The sequence below is a fragment of the Branchiostoma lanceolatum genome, chromosome 1 (genome assembly GCF_035083965.1).
Source record: "Branchiostoma lanceolatum isolate klBraLanc5 chromosome 1, klBraLanc5.hap2, whole genome shotgun sequence".
Classification (NCBI taxonomy): domain Eukaryota; kingdom Metazoa; phylum Chordata; class Leptocardii; order Amphioxiformes; family Branchiostomatidae; genus Branchiostoma; species Branchiostoma lanceolatum.
Window position 1 is genome coordinate 8,602,548 of NC_089722.1, and position 26,536 is coordinate 8,629,083.

Genomic DNA, 26,536 nt, shown 5'->3' on the forward strand with positions numbered 1-26,536 from the left:
TGCCTCTTGCATTGCTGGCACAGCATACTGTGGTGTCTGTGCTTATCCTACTGTACATTTAATTCACGTCGAGGCTGTATGGCTTAATGTTGAGACATATACATGTACATTTTTTGTACCAGTCAAAGACCTTTTGCCACTGCTTTTGTAGTTTTGTAAATTGTTCAGTATCAGCTATACGTCTATGTACCTAATTTCATGCTGTGCTATAAAACCACATCCATCCATATGTGCCATATTAGCAATTATCCTGCGCCGATTCTGCAGTGTTGGGAATATACACATTTTCTGCTACATGTACATATAACAGTTGTGTGATACGTGTTTGTGTACATTTTTGTTTCATTATTCATTCAACTTTTATGATTTGCCCCAATGTTTGCCAGCTAATTCTTTGCAACTTTTTGTGCAAAAATGCCAGCAAATCCTGAACCTCACTGGTCCCAACTGAACTCCCTCGCCCAATCACAAAATCCTACAAGCTGTTAAACGTGTCCCAAGGGCAAAGATCAGCCATGATTCGCCTGCTCCTGGTGATTAGAACAACCATGTCAAAGGTCACTCTCCCCTGGTGTTTGCTTGGGTGTTAGTGACCTTGATTCACCTTCACATGTAGACAGAAGGATGAAGGTGACCCGATATGACCTTTGGCCTGTGCCAATCTTATGTCCCATTAGCTAATGGAAAAGAACAGCTGTTTCCTGCCAAGAGGTCAACGTCCTCCATGAACCTCTCGGCGCGAGCAGAAGCCATAACCAAACGTCTGTCTACGTCCACGACCAGCCTGTCCCAGCGCAGTGCACCCTCCTCTCTAACGTCACCTGGTAAGTGATCCGGCCAATGACTAACTGTGAGGCCTGCCCCCCTCCCCCTTACTGTTCTGCCCACCTCCGTTCCCGTGCTGGCATTCATCTGTAGTTCCTTGTGGTGTTTGTGTGTTTCCTCAACTAAAAAGCTGATTCCCTCGTCTGATCCCTGAAAATAATCATAACAAATGTCCTCCCATAACAAGAAGTGATGATGTTATCTCAATAAATGACCAAGCAATCACCACGCTTGTTGTTTGTAGTGTCTCGTCCTCCAGAAGTGGTCTTGTCCGTGTATATGTGCGTCCTGTAATATTCCCTTAAATGCTGTCCTGTGTGTCAATCTCAGCCCCATTCCCCTGTCTCGTAATATACAGGTAAAATGCTCATTACACTAATATCCATCGTGTTCAGCTGTGATTCTTTACAGCAAGTTCATTTGCACTGTCTATTTAAGACACATGTGCACTACACCCTTTTGCAAACATGTCAGTTATAGCAAATGAACAATCAACTTTTCAAAATGCCTGTTAAACACATTCAAGTATTTATTGATCACATTTCATATTGATCATGACACATTCATATATCGAACCAAATGGTAATGAATCAACAGATCAGATCTTTCTATAGCACCCTTAATTGTGGGAGATTTCTGTCATATATTTAGCCAGAGAGGCAGATATGTTTAAGGATGACCTATCTTTCAAAAGGGATGAAGCCAGCATACCCTTAACGTTTCCCTTGGGAGAGCGAAGGCAGTGTTCTGCAACATTTATGAACGTAACAATTACGTTTGGCGCACGCAGACAGCCTGGCACCATCCTTAGAATTCCCACATTTCTACCTGTCATTTACCAGACAGCATGACACGTTAATGAAAGATATATTTTGTAAAGGTGGTTTTGATAAAACCCTGGCTAACTCTCTGTCAGACTGGTTGCACTTCACGATCATGTCTAATGTCTGTGTCTGCACCGTTTTCTATAAACCCTTGTATGTGTAGTCATCAGCCCCTGTCTTGTCCTGAAGTGAATACAAGCATATCTGTTCTGTTTGTAGCAGCTTTGATACACCCCTGCTTGCTTTGCTGTCTCTGGATGTCTTTCATATATCATTGTACATGTATATGTGGCGATGATTCTATATCATATATGACTATGTACAATTCACCCATGAAAACGTGGCAAAAATTCAATCTGTAAGAAGGCTGCGGTGGTAAAGGCAACATTTGCAGCCGTGCAAGGAAAGATACAGATACAATAGGAAGATATGATTGCACCATTTTAAACAAATAATCACTGTTTATTATGATTTTGAATTATATTTGACCCTGAAATGTCCGTAATGAATGCATGAAAATTGTTAGTTGATTGCATCATCTTAACACTCTTTCCCACTGATTAACCTCAATGTAAATCAGTCATGTTTGTGTTTATGTCCATTCTACGATTATGTTCAATGTTCATTTGTAAGATCCATGATGTGACCTGTGACCCTTGACCCCCATTTAACCTGTGTCCTCCAATACTGCATGGGTATGGTGAAATCCTGGTGTTACTGTTACCAATCTCTACAACTAAAATTTTAGCATGAACTAACCCTCAATCTCTTAGTGCATGGACTGAAGAAAATCACTTGCTAATCTCTTCTAGGTGACCTCCTTAGTGATCCCATGACCTTTTCCTGGTTGAACTCTAATCTTGGTTGACCTCTTACCTTTAACCCCAGCTGGTGGGATGGTGTGTATCTGCATGTACTCAAATATATTTTCCTCCCATTGACCAGCTTTTTACCCATATACACTGATGTTTCATTCACTTTCGACTAATTTATTTTCTATTCTAACTCTAACTCTAGCTTTATCTTCTTGATTAGCAAGATGCCCTTACCTTTATCCTGTATGAAACATGAACTCACTCCAACTATAGAATTGTAGTTGATATTTACACTATATAACGTGTGTATAATGTGTGTGTGTACCTTGGTTCTTCGTAGACTCCTGGGTGATTCTTGCATCTATAGTCTGACCTTCTTGTTAACTGTCATGTATTTTAATCACCTTAATCAACCTGTACAAACTTATTATGCAACTAGCTGTCAACTTTGACTCCTTGTTCCTAATTTTTAACCAGTTATAGAGTTGTAAACCCAAGCTCACTCATCTCTACTCGTTTCAGAAGCAAACTTTAACCTTCTCTCTGCTATTCACCCACCTATGTACATGTACTCAAAACTCTTCTAATCAACCATATACCCAAAGGGCAATACTGTATGCAACCATTAGAGTTCAATGTTCCAAACTGTAATTTTTCTTTTCGGATTCTTGTCCTACAGACAATATGTATATATACATGTATGTGGCAAATGTTGGCCACTGAAACCAGCCTGGTTGTCTGCCCTTTTGAATATAGCCTTTAGAACATTTTGCTGGTTCAAGTGTGAAATCTAGTCAGAGCAGTACTTACATGTACATGTAAACAGTACAAAGAGAATGCTGCTACATGATGTTGTACGAAGTCATGTAGTTAGAAGATGTTTCCATCTAATTTTGTGCGTCTCTCTGTCTTGTCATAGCACTTGTCATTTCGGTGCCTGTGGCAGGGTTGTGCTTCTGTTCTGGTGTATGAACTTCCTGACATGTCAGCTACAGCTGTCTATCTCAGCAATGTTGTGAATGACCTCTTTGTTCCTGCATCTTGGAGAATTTGATGATGATTTGGTAGCATTTGGAAAAATATGATCTGTCCTGCAGGAATGAAAATTTGTGCAACTTTTGCATCAAGTATTCAGGTCCCCCTGATCACCATGTGTGACTGCTGTATGTATGTATGTATGTGTGTGTGTGTGTGATTGTTTGAGTCTTGTCTATCAAGCCCAAGCTTGCTGCTTTCCTCTCTCCATGCTGGTAAGTTCTGCCATCTGAACACGATTCCATTCAAGGGTTTCTTTTCCGAATGTCTTTGCCAAAGAGAACATTTTTTTTTGCCAAGCTCACACGCATGTTTACTTTCAATGTAAACTAGCACCTTACTGTTTATTTTCTGGCCTATTAGTGCATGTATTTGACCTTTCACCTGTAGTTCACTCAAAATATTAGAGGACTTGATTTAAAGTTCATTTTAAGAAACCAGTGAAGAGCTGACATAAAATTAAACAAGTCCTATGTGAAAGAAAAGAAAATGTAATTTTACCCCCAAATTTGATCTGGCAGTCTTGTGCTACATGTACATGTACAATGTAGCTCCTTCCATATCCCCCTGGCTCTCTGGTAAGTGCTGTAAAGTGTTGTTCTGTCCAGTTCTGCATGCGTGCATGTCTTATTCACCTGGTCCTGTCTCAGCTAACAAACTAACTTTACTCATTGTTGAAACCTAACTGAGGTTCTTAGGCCTAACCTAACACTGTACTGTAAGGGCTTAAGGAGAATTTGATATGGAAACAAAACTTTAATTTTCTTAATGCTGGTTGTTTTTATTTTCTGCATTTGTAAGGGTTAAGGAATATTAATGTCACTCCTTTAACCATTTGGCTTACGACTGAAAATGCTGTAACTGTGGATTTGAAGGACAAAATACTGAAAGTATAATGTAAGTATACAGCAAAATGTATCAAGGGCAGGGCTTGGAACAGGATTACTGAATGATCAAAGCAAGGCCAGGCTGAGGATACTAGTAAGCATCTAATTTTCTTCAATCATGATTGGAATCTAGCCACTAAATCGCAAACACAACTTAGTCAAAATCATCCTATTTTGTAAAGACTAAAACAAGGCTATGTCACATTGTGATGAATGTGGGCCACAAATATTTTGAGCTTTTCAACAAACATCAGGAACATTTTGGAAAGTGCCTACAGACTACAATAGACTGGCTAGCGTAGTTCCAAGCCCTACCCATGTATATGATCCTCAGGTAGGTTTCAGCCCCCGGTGCTGTGGTCTGTCCACACCTCTGTCCTGTGCTGTCTGCTCTCTGTCCTGTCCAGCCCGGGTAAGTCCACCCAGTACTTCATTACTCTTTACACTTGATAGGCGGGGAAGCCCTCAGACCAGGCCAGCGGTCCTTGTCGGCCGTTAATCTGTCGGCACGAGCGGAGGCGGTCACAAAACGATTGTTTTCACCCAAATCGCCGACTAGCGAGGGGTCGCCGTCGCCCAGCAAGCCAGGTAGGTATTGTGTGTGTCTGTCCGGACTAACAGGTTTGACTGAGTTTTACTAACAGTTTTGTCAGCTTTGAATGCAGTCTTGTTGGGGTGAGGACTTGGCATCTAAACATGCATTTGAACTATTTCTAAACCAAGAATGTTTCTATCGTTTACTGGTACATTGTAGATGTTGACAAGCCATACTTTTCCACAGTGTGGCTCAGACTACTGCCAAGTTCATCCAGGCTAAACTCTGTGTGTTTCAGCTTCGTAACTTTTGCCATTGTTCTTTATCTTTCTTCTTGTGATTGTCATCATTTTTTATGTCAAGCTTATGTACTTGGTTGTTGCTGTGATACAGGCCTTGTGGAGAACATTCAATGATTGGTTTCATATGTACTCATTAGTAGTTATCTTAGTAAATGGAAAGATTTGTCTGATACAACGAAAGGACTCATCACAGCTGTACCAGCCTGGAATAATTTTACACTAATGTTCCTATTGAAAAGTACACTGAAAAGTCAAGAACAGTTGTTTTGTAGCATTATGAGCAGGAAAAGATTTTGCCCTAGCTTTTACCGGGTTGCAGTTTAAATCTAGGCGTAACTAACACTGTGCAGACATGAATATCGGTAAGACAACATAAGACCTGACTCCAACATTGATGAAAAGCAGTAAAATCATTTCTTTTTGATTACTGTATGCAATTATACATACAATGGCTTACCAGAGTTTTTTGCAAGCAGATTTCTGTAATTTCTTCTCTTTTCAGGCACTGGAATGCATGTGACAGTGATACATGTACTTGAGCTTATTACACTGTTTCTCATTTGACATTTGTTGTAGATGTGAAGACTCATAACTTGACAGGGCAGGTTTGGATGGCAAGACATACTGTACATGTACTGTTAGAATTAGATATATGGACTTGACTGAAGGTGTCTGGGTAACTAGTCTTTCAATCAATTACTTCTGTGATATGACCATCTATCAGTCGTGAGAGTACAATTTACATAATGAAGAAGACTATGTACATGTACTTGCTAGATACATGTACACTGAAGTTTGAAATCCTGCAGATGAGCACAACTGCACAATGTTCTACAGCTGATCTCACTGGATTGCTGCTTTTCAGTCCGTCATCATGGATGCTGATCAACAAAGATGCAGTCATGATATAAGATTTGTATCTTTCATGTTGAATTATGACTCCTTGATTTGAACAGTTTCCATGGTAACACTCTGTAATGCTAAGTTTTTGTCCCCCCGCAGCTTCTCGTCCCAGATCCAGCCAATCAGACCACTCCATTTCCAGCCTGTCACCACGGCGGGACTTCCGCAGACCCACGTCGACCGGCGCGGGCCGGGCGCGTACGCCCATGCGGTCCCGCAGCTCGGACAGACTCCGCATGAGCAGCGCCCCCCCTGCTGCAGGGAAGGAGCGAGCAGAAGGAGACAAAGACGGCGACAAGGAAAATCAAACTAAGGCCAAACCGCCAGAGAAGGTAGGGAGAAGTGTAGATAGTACGCCACAAGTTGCATCAAGGGTTGGAGGCATGAATAGCAATTCCTATGCAATCATAGATACATGATGATACACATATCATATTTGTAGAATAAACTATATATCGGCAAAGCAAAGTTGAATCTGATTGTTTCTTTTGCTATTGAATCTGGTTGTTTCTGAGGGCCATTTGCACTTTGGTGAATGTGAAATGCATCGTCTGTCTATTAGGTGATGCTTCCAACATACATTTTGTAATGTTTCAAGTAAAGTCTCCTAATCTGAAAATTTGTCAGCAAGATTATGTGAAAATTTGTCAGCAAGATTATGTGCTGTTCCTTCATTGTATCGCTTACTGTCGCTCACTTGGACTGCCATGTCTTTGTCTTCAGTCTACCCCCAAGAGAACACCATCCCCAGGGGTGAAGCGGACCCCCTCCCCTGCTGCAGCCAAACCCCCACCCTCCCCGAGGAACGCCTCCACGGCTGCGGCCAAACCTCCGCCGGCCCCGCGCCAGTCCAGCCCGGCCACAACACCAGGATCAGCTGGCAAAAGACCGCCCTCTCCTGCGTCAGCGGCTAGTAAGAGACCGCCGTCCCCCGCTGCCGCTGGGAACAAGCGAACCCCATCCCCAGCCAGCACACGGGCGAGACCGCCTTCCCCTGGCGCCGCTGCAAGGTCCAAACCAACTCCCAAACCAACACCCAAGGAGAAAACACCGTCACCAACGAAGGAAATAAAGAAACCACTTGTACCCGTGAAGTCCACACCTCCCACCATAGAAGTCACTGCACAGCCAGACAAAGAACCGGTCAAGCCACAGGTGAAGCCGGCTGCAGAGACAAAACCAGAGGAACCTAAAGCAGCTGAACCTGAAGAAAAACCTGCTGAAGTGGTGGTGAAGCCAGCTGAGCCAGAACAGAAACCAGCAGCACCAGTTGAACCTGAAGTAAAACCACCTGTTCCAGATGAGACACCCAAACCAGCTGAGCCAGCGAAACCAACTGAGACGCCTAAACCAGCTGAGACACCTAAACCAACTGAGACACCTAAGCCAGCTGAACCAGCTAAAGAACCTGAGCCAGCTAAAGCACCTGAACCAGCTAAAGCACCTGAGCCAGCTAAAGCACCGGAGCCAACTAAACCAGCTGAAAAAGTTCCTGCGCCAGCAGAAAAACCAGCTGCCCAGCCTGCTGCACCAGGTAATTTGATACATACACATTTGAGGTGTTTAAGATCAACTGTTCAAATTTATAACTTGCACCGCTGCTGTAGAGTAGAATACGTGTAGTCTTATTGTTTGCTGCTTTTTGAAGTTTCTCTTATTTCCTTATTTATGTTTATTCTGTTAATGTCATTCTGTACAGGGCACACCTGTAAAGCAGTATGTCAAGCACTGAGCACACTCACCCTGTATAAAGAAAACAGAAATGAACTAATGTGTTTTCAACCACTAGCAGAAGATAAGGGCAAGGCAGTCCTAACAGATGAGGAGGCAGCGAAGGCAGCCCTGGCGGAGAGACGACGCATGGTTCGCGAGCAGCGTGAGCGCGAGGCCGAGCTTGAGAGACAGCGACAGGAGGAGGAGAAACGCCGGGCTGAGGAGGAAGAAAAGAGAAGACTGGAGGAGGAGGTGTGTGTCTAAAAGAACACCTTACATTGTACCTTAGAACCTTAGTTCCTCCCATGCCTCTGAGGCACATCGACTGTCCCTTTTCACCTTGTGCATTGTTGTGCTTCCTTTTTTGATATTGTTCTTCGTTTGTGGAATAAAAGAGTAAGGTTCATGTGAAAAGATAATACTTTTGAATATAAACAGTACTGTAATAGATAAAGGAAATCATTCCACCAGACTGATGAATTGTTCTTAACCGAGAAGAAAAAAGAATACTCAAGAAGATGACTTTCCTCAATTAAAGAATAAGTTGATTTATGAAGGTAATACTTTTGAATATAAACTATGTTGAAGGAAGGTAATTATTCCACCAGACTGATGAGTTGTTCTTGACCGTGTAGGCAAGACTTGAGGAAGAGCAGCGCCGCCTAGCAGAGGAGTACAAAAAGGCAGAGGAAGAGCGGCTGAAAAAAGCTATCGAGGAAGCTGAGAAACAAAAGCGAGAGGAAGAAGAGAAACAGAAAGAACTTGAGAAACAGGTAAGGGGATGGTGTTCGAGGTAAACTGCAATGTATAGTATAGGACAGGGTTATGCACTGATGTAGCTCCATCAGTGAGAAGAAATAACTTAAATCTTTGCACTTGTGGATTCACTGCATTTTATAGGCGACTGGAAGCCAGAATGAAAATAGATTCTTTCATATTTCTGGTGGTGACTTGATCTATTTTGTTAATCATTGATGTTGACGACCACTCAGAGAGAAGAGGAGGAACGTAAAGCCCGAGAGGAAGCAGAGAAGCGCCAGCGGGAGTTGGAGGAGCGATTGGCAAAGGAGGAACAGGAACGACAGGAGAGGAAGAAGGTGAGATGGATGTTCTAACCCTGGTGTCTTCTCATGAGTCTGCTAATGGTATACACATACAGAATGCACAAGAATAAAAGTATTTTCCTTATGCTAGAGTGTGTTTTATAGTCAAGTGGTCAGTTCTGAGAAAAATTGATGTAAACATCTTTAAGTATCAGATATAATGATCACACCAGAGGTCATGTAATTAGTAAGCTAATATTGTGTTCTGTTTTTTCTTTGCAGAGATTAGAGATGATTATGTCAAGAACAAGAAAGAGTGGAACCCCAGGCAAGGTGAGAAACATCAAATTGCAGTTATCATTGAGACTATGACTGTGTATAGAGAGTAAAAAAAAAATGGTACTTGCATTGCATGTCATGTCTCCATTACATGTAAGTAGTGTCTAACTGTCCTACTTTTATGCCCAGGATAAGGGAGAGAAGACAGAGTCTGGAGGCGAGGCCGGTTCAGAAAGTCCCACCAAGGAGCCCTCTCAGGGAACAGAAGACGTTGCTAAGGAAACCGTAGATAGAGGCAGAGCTGAAGGAGAAAGTGAAAAGGAGGAGAGTGAAAGTGAGGGTCCATCAGCCGTGCCACAGGGAGACGCGGGGCAGGGGAAGAGTTTGTTTGACGAGCTCGCAGAAATCGGTGGGCCTGCGGGTCAGGTATCAGGCGCTGCCGGGGCGCAGCAAGGGTCTACTGAAGACAGGTGATTCTTCTCTCTTTTTCTTTAATTTAGCCTGTTGAAATTAAGCCTTTTGCAGCATTATAGGCTTATTGAAGGGAAGGCTAGCAACCCCTCATTTTAAGAATATACCCTGCTACTGAAGTAAACTTGCTGACCACTAGGCACTACAAGGTGAACAACATTGTTGGTCTGTTCATTCCTTGGTTCATTCTTTATCAAAAAGAAAAACATGTACAGTCATGTAGCTTGCATCTTTTGTAAAGAGCCTGTACATAATTGTGATATTTATCTCAAACCTGTGCTGTTCCCTGTTTTTCCCAGTGAGGAGAAGCCTGACATCACAGACCAGGTCCTGGTACAGCTTGGGCTGACCCCAGAAGCACCAGCGCCGGCCAGCGAGCCTGCAACAGGCCAGGAAGCCGGCGACTTCGAGGAGCTAATTTCCCTAGATAGCAGTACTGTACAGCACGTTCAAGCCCCCCATCAGAATGGGTCCACGGTCCATGATCTTATAGACATTGGAGACGGTCACAAGACTAGCCAGTTAGATGGAGGAGATATCATAGAACCCGACAACCAGCCTATAATAGCATTCGTCAACGGAGACATTAAGAAACCTGTACAGGAAAACGTTAATGGTGAGTAACATCATGAAAATTAGCTATCAGAAAGAGAGGTGCCATGAAGTATTAAGGATGTTTGAAAAACTTAGTGCCATGTTTTAAAAAAGAAGACAAATATTGCACACAGCTCAACATGCTCTTGACATGATTTCACATTTATGTCAGAAGCCTTCCCTCCTGCAGTTCTTCATGGTGTATCTCATGGTTCTGAAATCAGTTCAACCATCACTGGTTTCCTTCTCTTAAAATCATCATCATTTATAGTGGAAACTCTGGTGATCCATCCTACATCTGCATTTAGTTAAGTGCTTTTTATGTAAATCATTCAGGTAAGGCCACATAAACTTGATTCTATTTTTGACATCCTTTGGCGCTTAAGTGCAGACTCAAATCATTGGGCTTACAGATGTCTGTAAGATCAACTCTAGGCCTAGTTCTGAATTCCAACAGCCTTACTGGAGTACAGCAAGCGAACATACAAGTGCAGTAATGTTCCAATGTAATGAATTGTTGGGATCATTCTAGAAGGGATCAAACATTTAGAATGACAAATTGCAAGTGTTTTGATACCATTATGGAGATGTGGGGTACATTGGTATCCAGTAAAACGCACCTGTGCTCCAGTATGGCTGATCGATATCAGGTTACCTGAAGTCATGTTGTAGACTCCTCCTTGTAGCCTGTCTGACTCTTCCTTCTCCCCCTGCAGACCTGCTCTGACTGTAGCCATGCACTGCTCCACCAGGAACCACCCCACTCCTCATCACCACTTGTTGCAGTCTGTGTAGTCTTGTAGCTGTGGTATAGGCTTCTCCACGGAAAAAAAATACTGTGCTTCACTCGTAGTCTGAAACACCAGCCATCCCGACACTGCAAACGCCTGCCGAGTGTCCTTGTAGTGTGTCTGAGAACCAGCTTACATGGCCGAAAAGCTTGATGCAAGCTGGCAGTAGATAGATGACTGCAGTCTGCTAATGAAGCAGCATTAGGGATGTTTTTGTGCTGATACCTTCTCGGACTCAGCTGCACTACCCCATAGATCCTACAAGCAGGAAAGACTAAAGCAGAAACCAGTTTTGAAGTGTTTTATTCCTCCAGCAACTTAGCCAACCTGTACAATCAACATGACTTAGTTTTGATGAAATCTTTTGCATAACCAAATTGGATGCACCATTTTCTGTTGGGCTATGTGGCCAAGTTTTAAGTCTTGGTGTTCTTTGCGCAGCAGAGGATTTTGTAGACCAAGTTGAAGGTGAGCTGTGGAGACAGGCGGAAACAATCATGGATGTGCGGAAGGTCGGCGTGCTAGACGTGATGAACGATGACGGAGTCGGCATTGAGGACGAAAACAAAGAAGGGGAAGAGGGACAGATTTGGCAGATGGTTGAGAACCAAGCGAGCGCAGAATCCTCTGTTTGAGGCTGACAGTATAGCCAGGCATGTCCAAGGCTACACCATATTTTTACTTGGTTTGCAAAGAAACAGGTTCCATCTGCCAGAAAAGGTACAGGACCAGGACTTCATTATGTAACCTTAATCCTGTACTGTTTCTAGTTTTACCCATGTTGGACTGCCAACAGCTTGAAAGTTATATATCTCTGAGACCTGCACACCTCTTGCATGTTGAAGAATATTTTCTTTCAAGGAATCTTCGCAGATATGTTCAAACCAAGCAAAGATATTTGTGTAGCTTATAAGATATGCCTGGAAAGGAAGCCACAGTTTGCAATGTTTGTGTTGTTACATGATTATATTCTGTGTATACATGTACCGTTAACCATTTATATATGATTTTCTGCGATATTTGCTGCTTGTAAGACAAAGAAATCTGTAGAACTCTGCTGTTTCATCATTGATTTTAAGGCAAAACAAGGGTAATGACATTGATTTTTTATGGTCGTGTATTGTTTCTGCTTCTTTTAAATATTTTCTGGCCAAGACCATGCTCTCTCTTTTTTATATTATTGATGCAGGTAGGATTATTCCATTAGAACTACCCTGAAACTTTTTCCCCATCTTTTTATTAATACCTTTGAAATGATTTTATTCCATACACTACAAATTGGTATCACTGCTTGTTGTTAACCCTGTAACTCACAGTGCATTTTTGTTGCAAGGCAGAGGATGATTTTAGCGTAACGCAGCACAAGACAATACTGGTCCAGTAGTAAATCATCATTCCTCGGATTCACGTGTCAAATGGCCCTCCTGAAGAAATTGTGGATTAGTTCTTCTGAGGATTATTTAATTTAAAAGCTGTACAAATTAGTTTTAAGTCTGTTTCCTCTGTATCTGTTTTTAATTGTGCATAATCATGCAAAGCCGTGCAAAATGTTGCAAATCATCAGTTACTGAATTACTTGTGTGTTTTTAATACTTTGCAGTGTTTTTAATCGCAGACCATGTAAGGATGAAGGGGGAAAAAAGCCAGAATTGTCTTGTGCTTTTTTATTTTCTGTGATAGGTTGGCACATCCCTGTGTTGGTATAAGGGTATAAGTCTTAAGGAGACAGTTTTTGGTCAGAATGCTACCCTATGGTTCCTCTCTGCTTTACCTGAATGTTAAGATGGCTACTAGCATTTAGTCTGTAATTCTGTTTTTATTTAATGTCACAAGACTTGAAATTCAAACTGAAAAGGTTGCAATATTAGAATCCATAAGAATTGTATGCCAAGTTCTGTCTGATGTAATTGAAAAGTAATAGCATTTTTTTTTTTACTTTCACCTTTTCATCAGGTATAAGCATGTCGTATTGAGTTAAAATTACTCTCATAAAAAGTAGAAGAAATTCAACTTGAATCAGGATTGTGGAAAGCATACTAGAATACTGCTGCAGTGATTAGAGAACTCCCAGCAATCACGAAATTGTAGGCTGCTTGAAGCTTGTATCTGTAAATGAAATATAAAGCTTGATAATATATCATTGGGCATAGTACAGTGGATTCATTTATATGGATATAAGGTGGGGTGGGGTGGGGCCAAGCTGACAGTTCTCTCAACATATAGTGAAGCCCGTATTGTGGCAATACTGTCCTGCAGACAACATGCGAAGCATTTCAACAGTTGGCCTATACTTGTAGTATGTACAGCACACAGTAGATACCTGTATACTGGGGAAGGTGGGAGGGCCGGGGTATTGCAAGCTGGCAGTATGTAACTTGAGATATCAAAAGGATCTAGCCAGGCTGTTGGGGAAACGTTTTGTACATTGGGCTACAGCTACGCACTAAAGCAGCAGCCACTGTTGTGTGATGAGTAACTGTAACTGTAGCAAATGATGAGAAAAAACAGATAATGTATGTATAAATAGAGCAGAATGACCGAGCTACAGTCAAGAAGCATCAACAATGCATGAATTTGTAGCACAGCTATATGATCGGTATATGACAAAATATAACTTAATGAAATGATTAGTTTCCTCCAAAGCTTGACAACGATTAAAAAAAAGTAAAGATGAACAAAGAAAATACTAGTACTTGTTTCTGCTGTGGGACAACAAAGAATGTGCCAAGTTGCTGTTGCCATGGCATTTGACATGTTTTCTCAATAGTCAGGTAGATGACATTGTATCCAACCTAGTGGAAAAATATCACAGTGTGCAACCAACCTAAAGCTTGTATTGTGTGTAACATAGCTGGTTTATGTTGTGACTGCGATGTACCACAACAAACTTCAACTGTGTTTGTTTGAAATCAACTGTGTAACGATATATGCTTTGTACCAAATATGTTGTGATACGTTAAAAACCTGTTATTCTTTCGAACACTTCGTGACAGCATTTCTTCTACTGTTATTGCCTGTTGTATTCTGCACAACTGGATTGAATTTCGCCTACACTTCGGCGCGGTTGTCGATGTAATTTGCCCAATACACATTACACGCCTATGTACTTCGATAATAAAGCCATTCCATTTTAAAAGTTTAGGAGAGCGGGTCATCAAAAAGATTTACTTTGGCCGTTATACCTGTAGCTATTGTCCACTAGCCTAAGGTCCGCCCTTGTTATGCCTAAGTTTGCCCCTTTTAGTTGTCAATGGATTCGATGTCAACGGATACTCCCGTTTTTCTTTCCATCTTTCATTCAGCTTCCAATTTTGTCACGTCTCTCAGTTCCTCACACGTAAAGAAAATGAACCCGTTACAACTAGATAAAACGTCGACTGAAGCAAAAGCAAAGCTCAAAATGTTTCGAATGCCTCGACCTTTTCCCAAAAATTGCAAAGATGACGATGACTTTTGGGCAGATAAGAGCACCCCTCCTAACTTAGAAAATGGAATAGCAAAAAGTACACATGGTATTTCTATCATCATTTGAACAACTCAGTTGGGATGAGAGTTTCCCGGTTTAAACAAGTTTCATGTGAGCAAGTCAATTGTACTGTCCCATTTCGGAAAGAAACAACAAGGACACGTGCGATAGCACTGGCTTTTTGTTCTTAGCTGTGTATACTAATACACCGTACGTGAAAGCAGTTTTGTCCTGTTTTAAAACTGGTCGGGGGACGCCATCTGGCTAGTTCTAAACCCGTGACTAGCGCAACATAGAGTATGAGTGGCGTTGTTGCCTAGCAACAGGCCGCAACCGAAGTGAAGACGCGCGCTATAGCAGTATTTAATTTCCGTTGTGATACACTCACTGTTAGAACTGGAACGTATGGAGATAGATGGAAGTACTGATCCAATGGACGATTATCAATGTCACTGCTGAGTAGCTCATTTTTTAATTATGTTAAGCCGTTGCCAATGTGGCCCTCGGAAAACTTGTTGTACATATTCCGTATGCCGCTTGACGCTCCCGTGGAATGAACATACATTTTAAGAGACGATAAATGCAGATGAAAGTACTGAACGTGTGATAGCGTCGTCTTTAGAAATGATGGCTTCTCGATCCTGTTCACTTAAATAAGGCCAAGCACGGCACCCTATTGGTTAGCATCACGTCACGTGACAGCTGACGCCATGTGCGCATGTCAGCCATTGTACAGACCTGTCGTGTGATATTTATGTCAGGCCGTCCTGATGAACGTACAATAAAAACCTAATTTCAGTGGAGACGTACGTAGTGTGGTCGGTTCTTTGACAACTCAGTCATACACGAAGCTACTTCGTAAATGCAGGTTCTCGAATGAATCAGTTGCAGCGTTATAGTTTCGTCATTATAGGTCAAACCCGTACAATAAAATGAAGGGAAGAAAGTTTTCATAGAACTGCTCAAAGTAGGATGTTCGAATTACGAAAGATAGTCGCGGGGCGTTATCTACTGGCTGTGAAGTACACCATTCGTAATATCTACTTTCAATGTATTCAAGACATATGCATGTGTTTTAAACTGCAAATCATACGTACAACAGTTTTGATGAAAAAGAAGCGAACTTTTCCTTCAAAAATAGATGGCGTGAGCACCGGTCATTGACCCTTATGCACAAACACCTGTGATGGTCACGTGACAACTAGGGATTGTTTATCGACGACGTACGATACAAAGGTAAAGCTGGACTGGTCGTTCTAACGTTGATGTGTCGCTTGAATAAATGGTAAGGATTGTCCTATTTTTCTTATAAACATACCTTGTAAGTTGCTGGAAAGATTTCGTGCGCTGTTTGTAAACCATTCTCGTCTACATGTAAAATGTCACGTGTAAAATTAATGATACCATTCGAAACTAAGGGGTTTTCCGTTCTAGTTCTGTTTTTCATCCCCGAATTGTTTTCGGTTACAATGACGATTTCAATACCACTCTAGTGGAACACAATATAGACCATCCGTCGTTAAACATGGTTTCCTGTATATTCCATGACGTGAAATTACCAGTAATAATATCGGTCTATTACACACTCTGCACAGGGAACATTCAACATGGCGTCGCAACAGGTGTTTTTGGTGGGCGTGGCGCTGACCTTTGTCCTCGGTAACGTCAGTGCTGTGGAAGGTCTGGAGACTCGTGAAAATCCAGCCCCTGCGGAACACGGTGCCCCATTGGACAAGACAGACACGGAGTTACAGTGGAAGCAGCCTGAAGGTCAGAAGAACCATGGTCGTGAAAGAGATGTACTTATCAGGACTGGAGACGGCGTTAAAGGTGGAGACGAGCATATGGAAAACACCGTAGCCAAGTTTGATGACGACTGTCCCAAAGGGTGCTCGTGTAGCTTTTCAACTGTTACCTGCTTTGGCACCCTGGACTCGATCCCACCAAAGTTCCCGCCAGACACCACCCGTTTAGTTCTTTACTACAACAACTTCACCAGCGTCCCATCAAACGCTTTCCCCAACCTGGACAAGCTTGAGTATCTGATGATGCCCTTTGGCAAAGTGGGGTTTATTGAAAATAACGCCTTCAGTGGTTTGGGCTCCGTGATTTTGCTCAATTTGAGCACGAACTCCATCGACTCTCTCATCAGCACTGCCTTCACGGGACTGGAAAACCTGCAGTCGCTCGACCTGGTCTCCAACAAAATAGACTCGTTTGCTGACGGAGCTTTCGAACCGTTGAAAAAACTGAAGTTCCTACTGATTACGCCCGTATCGTCCCAGTATCCGTATAACGCCTTCAACAGCTTGGTCAACCTCGAAACCTTATACGTCCAGGATGGCAGATTTGCCGCCGTTCCAGGCTACGCATTCTCGAGGATGAAGAAGTTATCAATGCTGATCATAGCAGACAACCCAAACCTGACTACCATCCACCCAGACGCATTCGCACCCGGCACGCTGAACGAGTCACTGACAAGCATAGACCTCAACCATTGTAACCTTCGCGAGATCCCGTCACAAATATTCCGCTATGTTCAGTCTCTTCGCTCGTTCACCGTGTCTAACAACCCGATCGGCCAGGTCGATGACAACGCCTTTGCAAACCTGCCAAATCTGATGTATCTCAACTTGCAGGGACTCGGTTTGGCGGTTCTGTCCAAAGGGGCTTTCAATGGTCTCGACAGCATTCAGAGTATCTACATGGACAGCAACAACCTTGTTACTCTCACGCCGGACCATTTCACTAGCCATGTCAAAACGCTGAAGGCCATGACTTTGTCCGATAACCCTTGGCATTGTGACTGTGACCTGTGGCGCTTCAACAGGTGGCTGCGCACCGAGACTAACATCACCGTGTACCAGTCACTGATATGCGCGAGTCCCGAGCAACTCAGAGGCCAGAAACTCGACAAGATCACTGCAACTCAGGCAGGGTGTCCCTAGGGTCCAGGCCAGGCAAATAAACTTCCAGTGGACCCGCACTGGATCGGACCAAAACTTTGGAACTCACTGATAAGCGTTCAATGGCTCGTTTACTTTTGCATAGATACCATGTATTAAGAAAAAATGAGACATTGATCAAAGCATATTATCATACAATAGCGGTAAAATTGGGTTGTCTTCTTGAACAATGTCACTAGTCACTACTATCATTTACATGTCGATACCTACAAGTACAGTCCGATGCATATCTTAACATTTATCTATTAATGTCATGGAACTCTGGCCCAGAAGACGCATGATCTGTACCATGTAGCAGTGAGTGATTTGTAAAAGAAAACTTATTCGACTGTAACTTGCGTAGCTTGGTTTGCTGAAAGAACTGAAGATAGAGAAGGTGGAGACACTGCTACTCACTGTGAGATAGGTTGTTGGTTATGAACGATAAGACAGTATTTTGATTTTTCACTACGAATCCTGTAACCTTCTTAGAGACTACTAAATCACTACAAAGCGTGCACGTGGAGGTTTTGGTTGACCTATTTGCCAAATAAAAAGGTTTGTTTATATTACCCTTATCGTACCGAGATAACTTCATACAGCAAAACCAACTTATCTATTGTAATGTTACATAAAAACAAAATCCACAACGGCGCGCTTATGAATATGACTGTTCTCCGACCATGTGCCCCTCTCGTCATCGGATATGAAGTAACGATGCTGTAAGTAGTTTCATCGTGCCTTCCGCTAGCTGAAACCATACCCTTTTGTAAGCAGTGACCTTGTCATGGACCAAAGTTCAAAGTTCACATCTAACTGTGCTTCCTCACCTGAGGCGAACAGGTGTACGGGATCATGGCGGAAGCCATACTCAGCCAGATTTCGGGCGATCTGCCTAGAGCCCTTTAAGGACTCCAAGATCCTGCAGTGTCTTCACACCTTCTGTAAGGGCTGTCTGGAGAAGTTTGTAGGGAAACAAGGTGAAGTGAAGGACAAGTTTCCGTGTCCGACATGTCGGACCGAAACTGTACTTCCGGGAGGCGGTGTCGTCGGGCTCAAAAACAACTTCTTTGTCCTGAGCTTGAGGGACACCGTTCAGGCTCACAAGAGTGTAGCTAGTGTGGGTGATGATGACAAAGTGCGTTGTGATGTCTGTGAAGAAGAAGTGGCTACTTGCGGCTGTGCTGTCTGTGAAGAGTTCATGTGTGACGAATGCGCTCGTGCCCATCATCGTGCGAAACGAACACGTGATCATGAAGTCATCGGTGTGGCGGAGCTAAAAGAGCAACTGATCACCAAGACATCATCAGTCAAGTCCACATCACTACCGATGTGTCCGAAACATGAAGACGAGAAGCTGAAGTTCTACTGTGAGACGTGCCAGCATCCCATCTGCCGAGACTGCACGGTACTGCAGCACAAGGACCACAAGTACGGCTTGCTGGCAGACATTGTGAGTGACGTCAGGGCAAAGATCAACGACAAACTGGCAGCTGCAAGGCCGAAAATTGAGGAATACCGGGATGTTACCAACGTCATAACTAAGACGCAAGGAGAACTGGACACCAGAAGTAAGAAAGCTGCAGACGACATCGATGCAGCTGCGGAGGAAGAGATCACGTATTTGATCGGCCTTGTCAAACGCAAGCAGACTGAATTGAAAGAAAAGTTAGCGGCCGTCACGGCAGCCCATTCCAAGCAGCTCTCTGCTACAGCAGACAGTGTTGAGAGCACCTTAGGCTGTCTGTCCAGCACAGTGGACTTCTCACAGAAAGTCGTGGAGCATGGCAGTGACTTTGATGTCATGAACGTGTACTCTGACGTCACCGCCCGACTAGAGTCTCTGCTGAAAGGTCCAACCCCGGACATTCCTGACATCAGTTACGTCATTTTTGATCCCAGGACGGAAAGGGAAGAAACAGAAATTATTCTTGGAAATATTGCAGGTACGTTGTTCAGCATTATTGTTGACCTACTTGTAAAGTGACAATTTGTTGTATAGACGACAGATTTAGAAAGCACATACAGACAGACATCAGCCTCTCCACGTAAGGCCGTATAGACGTACTTAGATGGGTGATAGCCGCACGCGCGAAGCGATGTTAGTCCCTTAAAGCTTTATCTGGGACCTACTTTTCACGTCGTTATTTAACTTGCGAATTGGGATGTGGTAACTGGTGTCAATCCTTTGAGATACTGACTTGAGCTTCTAGTATTAAAGTTGTTAAGACTGAACCAAGGTTCTTGAATATCAGATGAACACTGTATTACTGTTATCCCCTCAGATTCCTCCTTCAGATCTGCCAAGTTCACTACCCTGGGCACCACCGGTCGTCTGGGCCCCACTACCCTGGGGAACCACTACAGGGGACAGGACCATGAACACCTGGTGACGCTACATGACGGGATACAACACTTCACTGTACCGGGGACGGGAACGTACACCATAGAGGCAGCGGGTAGGGGCCATTTATTTATTTGTAAATGTAAAGAATCCTGGATTTGAATATGCCTGTTGTAGTTTCAATAATCAAGCACACAGGTGATTGAACAAATTCGAAGGATAATCAAGAAAGGTCAGATTTGGGGTAAATCTTTCATACATGAAATTTGTCTTATCTAGTAGCAGTCTCATCTGGTGGTACCTACATGTATTGTCATCTCCTGATGTCTGTACTGAAAGTGACTGACATGTTTGATTGACAGGTGCTGCTGCAGGGTGGGGTATGAAGAACCCGAAGTCCGCCCGAGGACGGGGTGCCATAGTGAGGGGAACATTCAACCTCAAACAAGGTTTGATATCTATACCGCAGTACATGTTCTTTACACGTCTCTCTGGGTCTATTGACGTAGAATTACAGATGAGTAAACACCAAACATTATACCACTAAAAGAAATGTTGCTAAAGTTATCATAATGAATAATGGATACTGAATCTCATGTTGTTTTCCTTATTCTGCAGGTGAAACACTAAAGATCCTGGTGGGACAAGAAGGTGCTGGAAACACAAAACAATGGGGAGTAGGAGGAGGGGGTGGTACATTTGTCACCAGGGGAAACAACTTGCCGCTAATTATTGCCGCGGGTGGGGGAGGAGGTATATCTTCTCAATCTCATAACCCCCTGTGTGATGGGACTGTGTCCACTACTGGTAACAAGAGTCCTGGAGGAGCTGGCTGTGGGGGAGGATCTAACGGACAGGGGGCGACAGAATGGAAGGGTGACTACATGGGTGGGGGAGGGGGAGGGTTGCTGACAGATGGAGGGAGTTCTAAAAGGTTTGGAGGTGACAGTTGTGATCATGGTGGGGAAGGAGGGAAGGCGTTTGTGAATGGTGGGGTTGGAGGGCGTGGGCACTGTAATGATGCTGATGGTGGGTTTGGTGGAGGGGGAGGGAGTTTTGGGAACGGTGGTGGAGGAGGTGGGGGAGGGGGGTACTCAGGGGGTGGCAGGGGAGAGAATTGTGACTCAAATGGTGGAGGCGGCGGCGGTTCGTTAAATTCCGGTACTGATTTCAGCGGTCAGGGTGCGGCAAACGATGCGCCCGGGTTTGTGGTCATCACCAGACAGGTTAACATAGTAATGTAGCCCTCCTAGTATTTTGAGAAGAACAGAAATCCTGGAGAATTTATCTACTTGAGTGCCAGAATTGATATGCCCAGTATCGGAATCTGAGGTACCAGAAGAGAAACAGTTTGTAATGAGTCATCCCTAAAGAGATGTGAACAGTAGATGCACCTCATTCTGTGGGCTATCAGAATTCAGTAACTAATCAAATATATCAAAGGATGATGGAAGCTGCTTGCATTTCCTATTTTGTCTTTAAGTGAGTAAAAAAATCCTCCCAAAAATCTTCCCAAGTCCATCACTAATATAGCACCCTCTCAATAAATGAGAATAAACACTTCATTTTCCAGCTTACACCTTATAATTACTGCTATCTTCTAACTTTTTCGTCCAATTTATGCAGACTCAGATGCTGCCATACAGCATGTCCATCTTCACAATTATGTTGAAGCACTGTTGGCTGCTCTTTGCCCCTCCAAAGTCATACCGGGAAACCCCTGCAGGTTGGTGTGAGCCAAGGGAATGCCCTTCAGTACTTGAGAAGTGGAGGATGTTATCTGAAAAAAAAAATGAAATCTTAATTAAAAAGCAGAAAAAGTTGCTGGAAATCTGGGAAATCATTATGCAGACAAATTTATATGGAAGTTCCAACAAGGTACACATTGCATAAATGTAAATTGGTAAAGTAACTGAACCAACAATGGCCAAACAAGGGAGAATAATTGCAACAGTTGGAACCATCTTTACGAGATGACTGAAAACGTAACAATCCGAGCCCACCTTGACTGCAACATAGTCGCCTGCCTTCATTGGCGAGCACTTCTGACCTCCGACCTCATCAGGGATGTCCATATCAGGGATGATGACCTTTGTGTTCCCATCATTCCTGCCAGCCAGGTCACTGGGTGACTTTTTGCTGAGCTATACACAAAAAAACAGTCTTCCTTCACACAGAGATATAAAATAGCCTAAAGAGATATAAAATGGTCATCAAAATAGCTTGGTATCCATCCGTTACTAGCCTGTGTAAGCTTTCCAACAGTCACTACCTTTCCAAAAGTGGACACAAGCTGAGACCAAATAGATACCAGGCTACCAGTCCTCTGAAGAAAAGCCAACTGGTCTAAGATAATGTTCAAGTTTACATTTCTTCACTGAGAACAGGGGTACAGCATCCAACAGATTTGATATGAAAAATATTTTGACATTTTAGGCAAACAAGACCAGCACAGAAAGGACAGAAGGTTTCTTTGAAATGAAAATCAACTTGTTAACAACTCACCCCTTCCACAAGCACTAGATGGACTTGTCCTATTCGTTCTGCATTGGCCTCTGCCATGCCCTTCCTGCATACATCAATCAGTTCTGCTAGGCGGCGCTGTTTCACATCTGCTGGTACGTCGTCCATGAGTTTGTGGTAGGCGTGAGTTTTCTGTAAGGAAACAAAATCACACTTCTCTGAGGGGCACAGATACTAGGCAAGGATACAGTGTAGTGATTAAAATATGCATATGGAAAAATAATTTCCCTAAAGGAAAGGAAAGCCCCTATTCTGCTTTTATGTTACCAACTAACTAAGTTTACACAGGATCACTTTCCTATAGCAGTAGCCAGCTCAGAAAGCTCCTGCCAATCTCCATCTGTAATTCTCCCAATTCTATGAAATACATTGTACATGTACATTCTTATTGTACAGTACATGTATTTGGAATACACGTGTACTGTAGTTGCCATTAAGACTAAACCTGCAAATACACTGTAATGGTTAAGTAGAAAAATCAATAAAACTATTTCAAACTTAATTGTTTCAGTTTATTGTACCTTCCTCATACTATAAGCAAACAGGTATGCGTTGTCATATCGGACTTGTCTGGCCAGCGACAGGGTCTGGTTGTGGTCATCTTCAGTCTCCCCGCAGAAACCAACAATGAAGTCACTGGACAGGGAAACATCTGGACAACAGATACAACACAGAAACATGATACAAATGTTTTAGTACGCTGCATTAATACATTAATACAACAACCTTGTCCTATCTGTTGGTATGAATATACAATATATAAACTATGATAATTTCTTATACATTCTGATGATTCCTCAAAATGATTACCATTGGCAAAAGAAGGACATAAACTGTATTTGGGAAAGCACTTTTAATTGTATTTTTCAAGAGAAATACTTCTGTATACAGTATAGACCTCAACAGTGGGACTCAGACACTGCTTAATGGCACTGCTGACCTGGTATGACCTCCTTGACGTGCTGCACCAGCTCCAGGTATGCCTCCCGCGTGTGGTTCCTCCGCATGCTCTGCAGCACCTGGGACGAGCCACTCTGTGCAGGGAGGTGCAGGTGGTTACAGATGTTCGGTCTGTCTCGGATCAGCTGCAGCACCTGGAGACATGTGGGGCAATAAAGATCAAAATGATCAGGTTGGCATGTGCATACTTTTTTATGCAGACAACTGCTCATTGGGTATTGAAAGTCTGAGTTTCCTTCATTGTGTCCTTCCTATGTTGGGCATCTGAAATTCATGTGTGTAAGTTGGTTAATCATAAGTCAACTATTTTACATTTGGCAGAATTTTTGGATACACAAATTCATATTTGCGCACATGAAAAATATGTCTTACTGTAAGGAGACGAAACAATAAAACATCAACTTAAGGTGGAGACAGTAAGAAATGTCTATAACTCACCTCATCAGGGAAGTCCTTTGGATGTGGGGAGACAAACCGTATTCTTATCTCTGGATCTACCTGGGATACTCTGTCTAACAGGGCAGAAAACCGCAGTCCTCCTAGAATGGGGGCAGGCATAACAAGTAGTTATTTTACTTGTCATTAAATGTACCATTGAAATTTCATTCCAAGTCAAAACATCAATTGTCAAAACATAATCAGCCTTACGTTTGGAAAACAGTTGATTCAGACATTTTAATGGTCAGTCAATTGAAATATGATAGCCCTCTGTGTAAAGACATATCTATATCTTTAATTCCACATTGCAGGAGTCAAATTTGGTCAGTGACTTTCCCATGAACTGAGAGGAAAAATAGCTTAGTGCACAATCCATACCCTTCTTCTTCCTGTAGATAGTGCCAAACCCAGCACTGAGGTTGGTTGGGCTGCCTGCCAGCTGCTGCTGTTGTTCTGACATGTCCCTGTAACTGTTGACGTTCTGTCCCAGTAATGTTACCTCTTTTACTCCCTGGAGAAACAAATTAAACCACAAGTGAGCTTCATTCTCCAAGTATCACCATCAGGGCTGTTTCCAGGACCCATCCCTCAGTCCTGGGACGGAAATTTGCTTGTTGGGACGGACAAAAAATTTAAACCCTTCCACATCTGAAAAATCTAAACTTCATAACATGAGAATGAAGATGTGTATTTTCGTAAGCTTAAAATGACAAATGACAATGAAAATCAACAACATGGGACGAAAAAACATTTCAAGCTGGAGGCAATCTTGATCACCATGACAAGTATGGAAGTACAAGTTTCCTACAACACAAACTCTTTGATGTTGTACAAAATTTCTGCATACATGAAAGCACTAAACAAACTTGATAAGTACCTGTCCGGATAGCGCCCTGACCTCCTCTAGGATTGATTTGATTGGTCGGCTCCTCTCCCTCCCGCGAGTGAAAGGTACAATGCAGTAGCTGCACATGTTGTCACATCCACGCATGATGGAGCTGAAGAAATAAAAAATGGTAGATAAAAAAGAGAGATCCAAATCAGGGCAAATAGAAGTGTATGTAGAACAAAACACATCACAGTGGATAGAAACTATTGTGGCTTGACTTATATAAAACTTTTTAAGATTACATTTTCTAAAATACGTAACTATGTAGTATTTTCTCTACAATCACTTATGTTAGGCTGCAGACATTGAAACCTTCCCTACAATACATACACAAAGGCAGTGGGAGCCCCTGCATTCATCCTGACAGGCATGACATCAGCGTAAGTCTCCTCCAATGACAGCACCACGTTGGCGGCCCGTTGTCCCGACTCTGTGAGTGACAGCAGTCTGGGCAGGTCCCTGTACGCGTCTGGACCAGCGATCAGATCTACCGACTTCTCCCTCTCCAGTAGATCCTTCTTCAGTCTCTCAGCCATACAACCTGGGCATTAAGGAAAGATACGTCTGACTTCAAAAATTCAATACCAGACTCAGTATCAAGCCAATACTGCACCAATAGGACTCAACGCTATCTCAACTCTTTTTTAGGAGAAATAGTCCTGACTGCTGCCCTTGAAAATAGAATAAAAAAGAACAGCCCAGATCTACATGTATTAAGAAAAATACTTCTTCATACATAATTTACTTCAGGTGAGATGAGAATTTTATTTAAAGCACAACTGCATGTATGTACGTTGAGCTAGAATAAATTAGACACTGGCATTAACATTGAAACTGAAGATGTCAACATGACTCCTTACCCAGGACACCAACTTTAAGAGGTCTGCTTTTCTTCCTCCTGGTCTTCATTGCACGGAACTGTTGTAAGCGTGTCCAGATTTTCTGCTCTGCGTTTTCCCTGATCGCACATGTCACGGCAAGGATCACATCTGCATCTGTGAAGCAAACACAATTGCTATTTTGGTACTTATCATATTCAGTATCAGCCTTTCTTGCTGTTCATGTCATACTGGAGTAAATAAGCCAGTGGGTTGACAAACTTGACATGCATTAATGTAGCTATACTATAGGCTAACTTTGGACCACTTGGAAGAACAATTGATACCTGTTCTTCAATTGAAAGAAAAACAATTGGGGACTAGGTCTAAAACTCTTCAAAGGTCTTAGTACTATTTCCGTTAGAATCTAGACAAAACCAGAATAGCCTTAATCAATCATTATACATTGTATAAATCATTACTAGTAGGTTTGTATGATGCAATGACATCAATTTAAAATGATGCAATGACTTGTAAAAAATGCAACAGGAACGCAACTTTCTTCATGATCATGAACAGGATTACTTGAAAAATTGAGTAGGTAACTAAGTTAAAGATTGCTACTGGTCAACATAGTTACCGTTCACTGATTCCGTCCTCTGGTAGCCACTGTCCTTCAACACTGACCAGGCGATCTCTGTGTCACTGACGTTCATTTGGCAGCCATACGTCTCAAAATAAACCTTCCGCCTTCCTCCCCACACATCATCATCCTTCAAGTAGGGCACAGTACCGTCTTCACCGATTTCTACGGGTCTCAAGTCTTCTGTTGAGTATTTCAAAAAGTCCTGTAATGACGGACCATCTTTCAACTTCGTTGAAGAGTTTGTTGATATTTTGTCGGAAGTGTGACCACCACAGCAAGTTCGAAATTGACCTTGTAAATTTTTTTGTACCGACCAATATGGTCGCATGGAAGCGATTAAGTTCATTCTTAAACATATAGAATACATCTTTGATTTGTCAGGCAACAAATATATACCACCAAAAGGCAGGATTTAACATAAATTGTAAACGTCGACTGCAGCGTGACAAAAATTCACGTAACAGCGGCCATGTTGGAAATATATTAACCC

The 26,536-nt window shown here is 42.7% G+C and overlaps 4 protein-coding genes across 15 annotated transcripts in view; 3 read left to right on the forward strand and 1 right to left on the reverse strand.

Annotated features, from left to right (window-relative positions):
* LOC136437407 (ensconsin-like) overlaps nt 1-15,286 on the forward strand; it is a 40,078-nt gene extending 24,792 nt beyond the window's left edge. For 8 of the 12 annotated variants that reach the window (XM_066432048.1, XM_066432184.1, XM_066432259.1 and 5 more), the window contains 11 exons: nt 678-824; nt 4,840-4,974; nt 6,226-6,458; nt 6,850-7,660; nt 7,916-8,091; nt 8,475-8,612; nt 8,832-8,936; nt 9,165-9,215; nt 9,351-9,631; nt 9,932-10,248; nt 10,943-15,286. In XM_066432048.1, the coding sequence (XP_066288145.1) occupies nt 678-824; nt 4,840-4,974; nt 6,226-6,458; nt 6,850-7,660; nt 7,916-8,091; nt 8,475-8,612; nt 8,832-8,936; nt 9,165-9,215; nt 9,351-9,631; nt 9,932-10,248; nt 10,943-10,953 (2,405 nt within the window). In that variant the 3' untranslated portion in view covers nt 10,954-15,286. The remainder of the gene's footprint in view (nt 1-677; nt 825-4,839; nt 4,975-6,225; nt 6,459-6,849; nt 7,661-7,915; nt 8,092-8,474; nt 8,613-8,831; nt 8,937-9,164; nt 9,216-9,350; nt 9,632-9,931; nt 10,249-10,942) is intronic. The other 4 variants (XM_066432115.1, XM_066432390.1, XM_066432471.1 and 1 more) reach the window with 4 other exon arrangements.
* Nucleotides 15,287-15,597: 311 nt separating this feature from the next.
* On the forward strand, nt 15,598-17,440 carry LOC136441513 (chondroadherin-like). The gene is made up of 2 exons (XM_066437884.1): nt 15,598-15,768; nt 16,079-17,440. Exons 1-2 carry the CDS (start codon nt 15,766-15,768, stop codon nt 17,429-17,431), a joined length of 1,356 nt encoding a protein of 451 aa, XP_066293981.1. The 5' UTR covers nt 15,598-15,765; the 3' UTR covers nt 17,432-17,440.
* Nucleotides 17,441-18,048: 608 nt separating this feature from the next.
* Nucleotides 18,049-21,016, forward strand: LOC136427728 (E3 ubiquitin-protein ligase TRIM33-like). The gene is made up of 4 exons (XM_066416886.1): nt 18,049-19,374; nt 19,714-19,887; nt 20,135-20,221; nt 20,391-21,016. Exons 1-4 carry the CDS (start codon nt 18,216-18,218, stop codon nt 21,014-21,016), a joined length of 2,046 nt encoding a protein of 681 aa, XP_066272983.1. The 5' UTR covers nt 18,049-18,215.
* A 214-nt stretch (nt 21,017-21,230) lies between these two features.
* Nucleotides 21,231-26,531, reverse strand: LOC136439905 (mitochondrial tRNA methylthiotransferase CDK5RAP1-like). Its single transcript, XM_066435605.1, has 11 exons — nt 26,041-26,531; nt 25,443-25,577; nt 24,913-25,123; nt 24,571-24,691; nt 24,072-24,204; nt 23,694-23,794; nt 23,236-23,389; nt 22,817-22,947; nt 22,278-22,427; nt 21,776-21,916; nt 21,231-21,552 (listed from the first exon to the last, which is right to left on the reverse strand). The coding sequence occupies exons 1-11, from the start codon at nt 26,411-26,413 to the stop codon at nt 21,436-21,438; spliced, it is 1,767 nt and encodes a 588-aa protein (XP_066291702.1). The 5' UTR covers nt 26,414-26,531; the 3' UTR covers nt 21,231-21,435.
* Between the last annotated feature and the right edge of the window lie 5 nt (nt 26,532-26,536).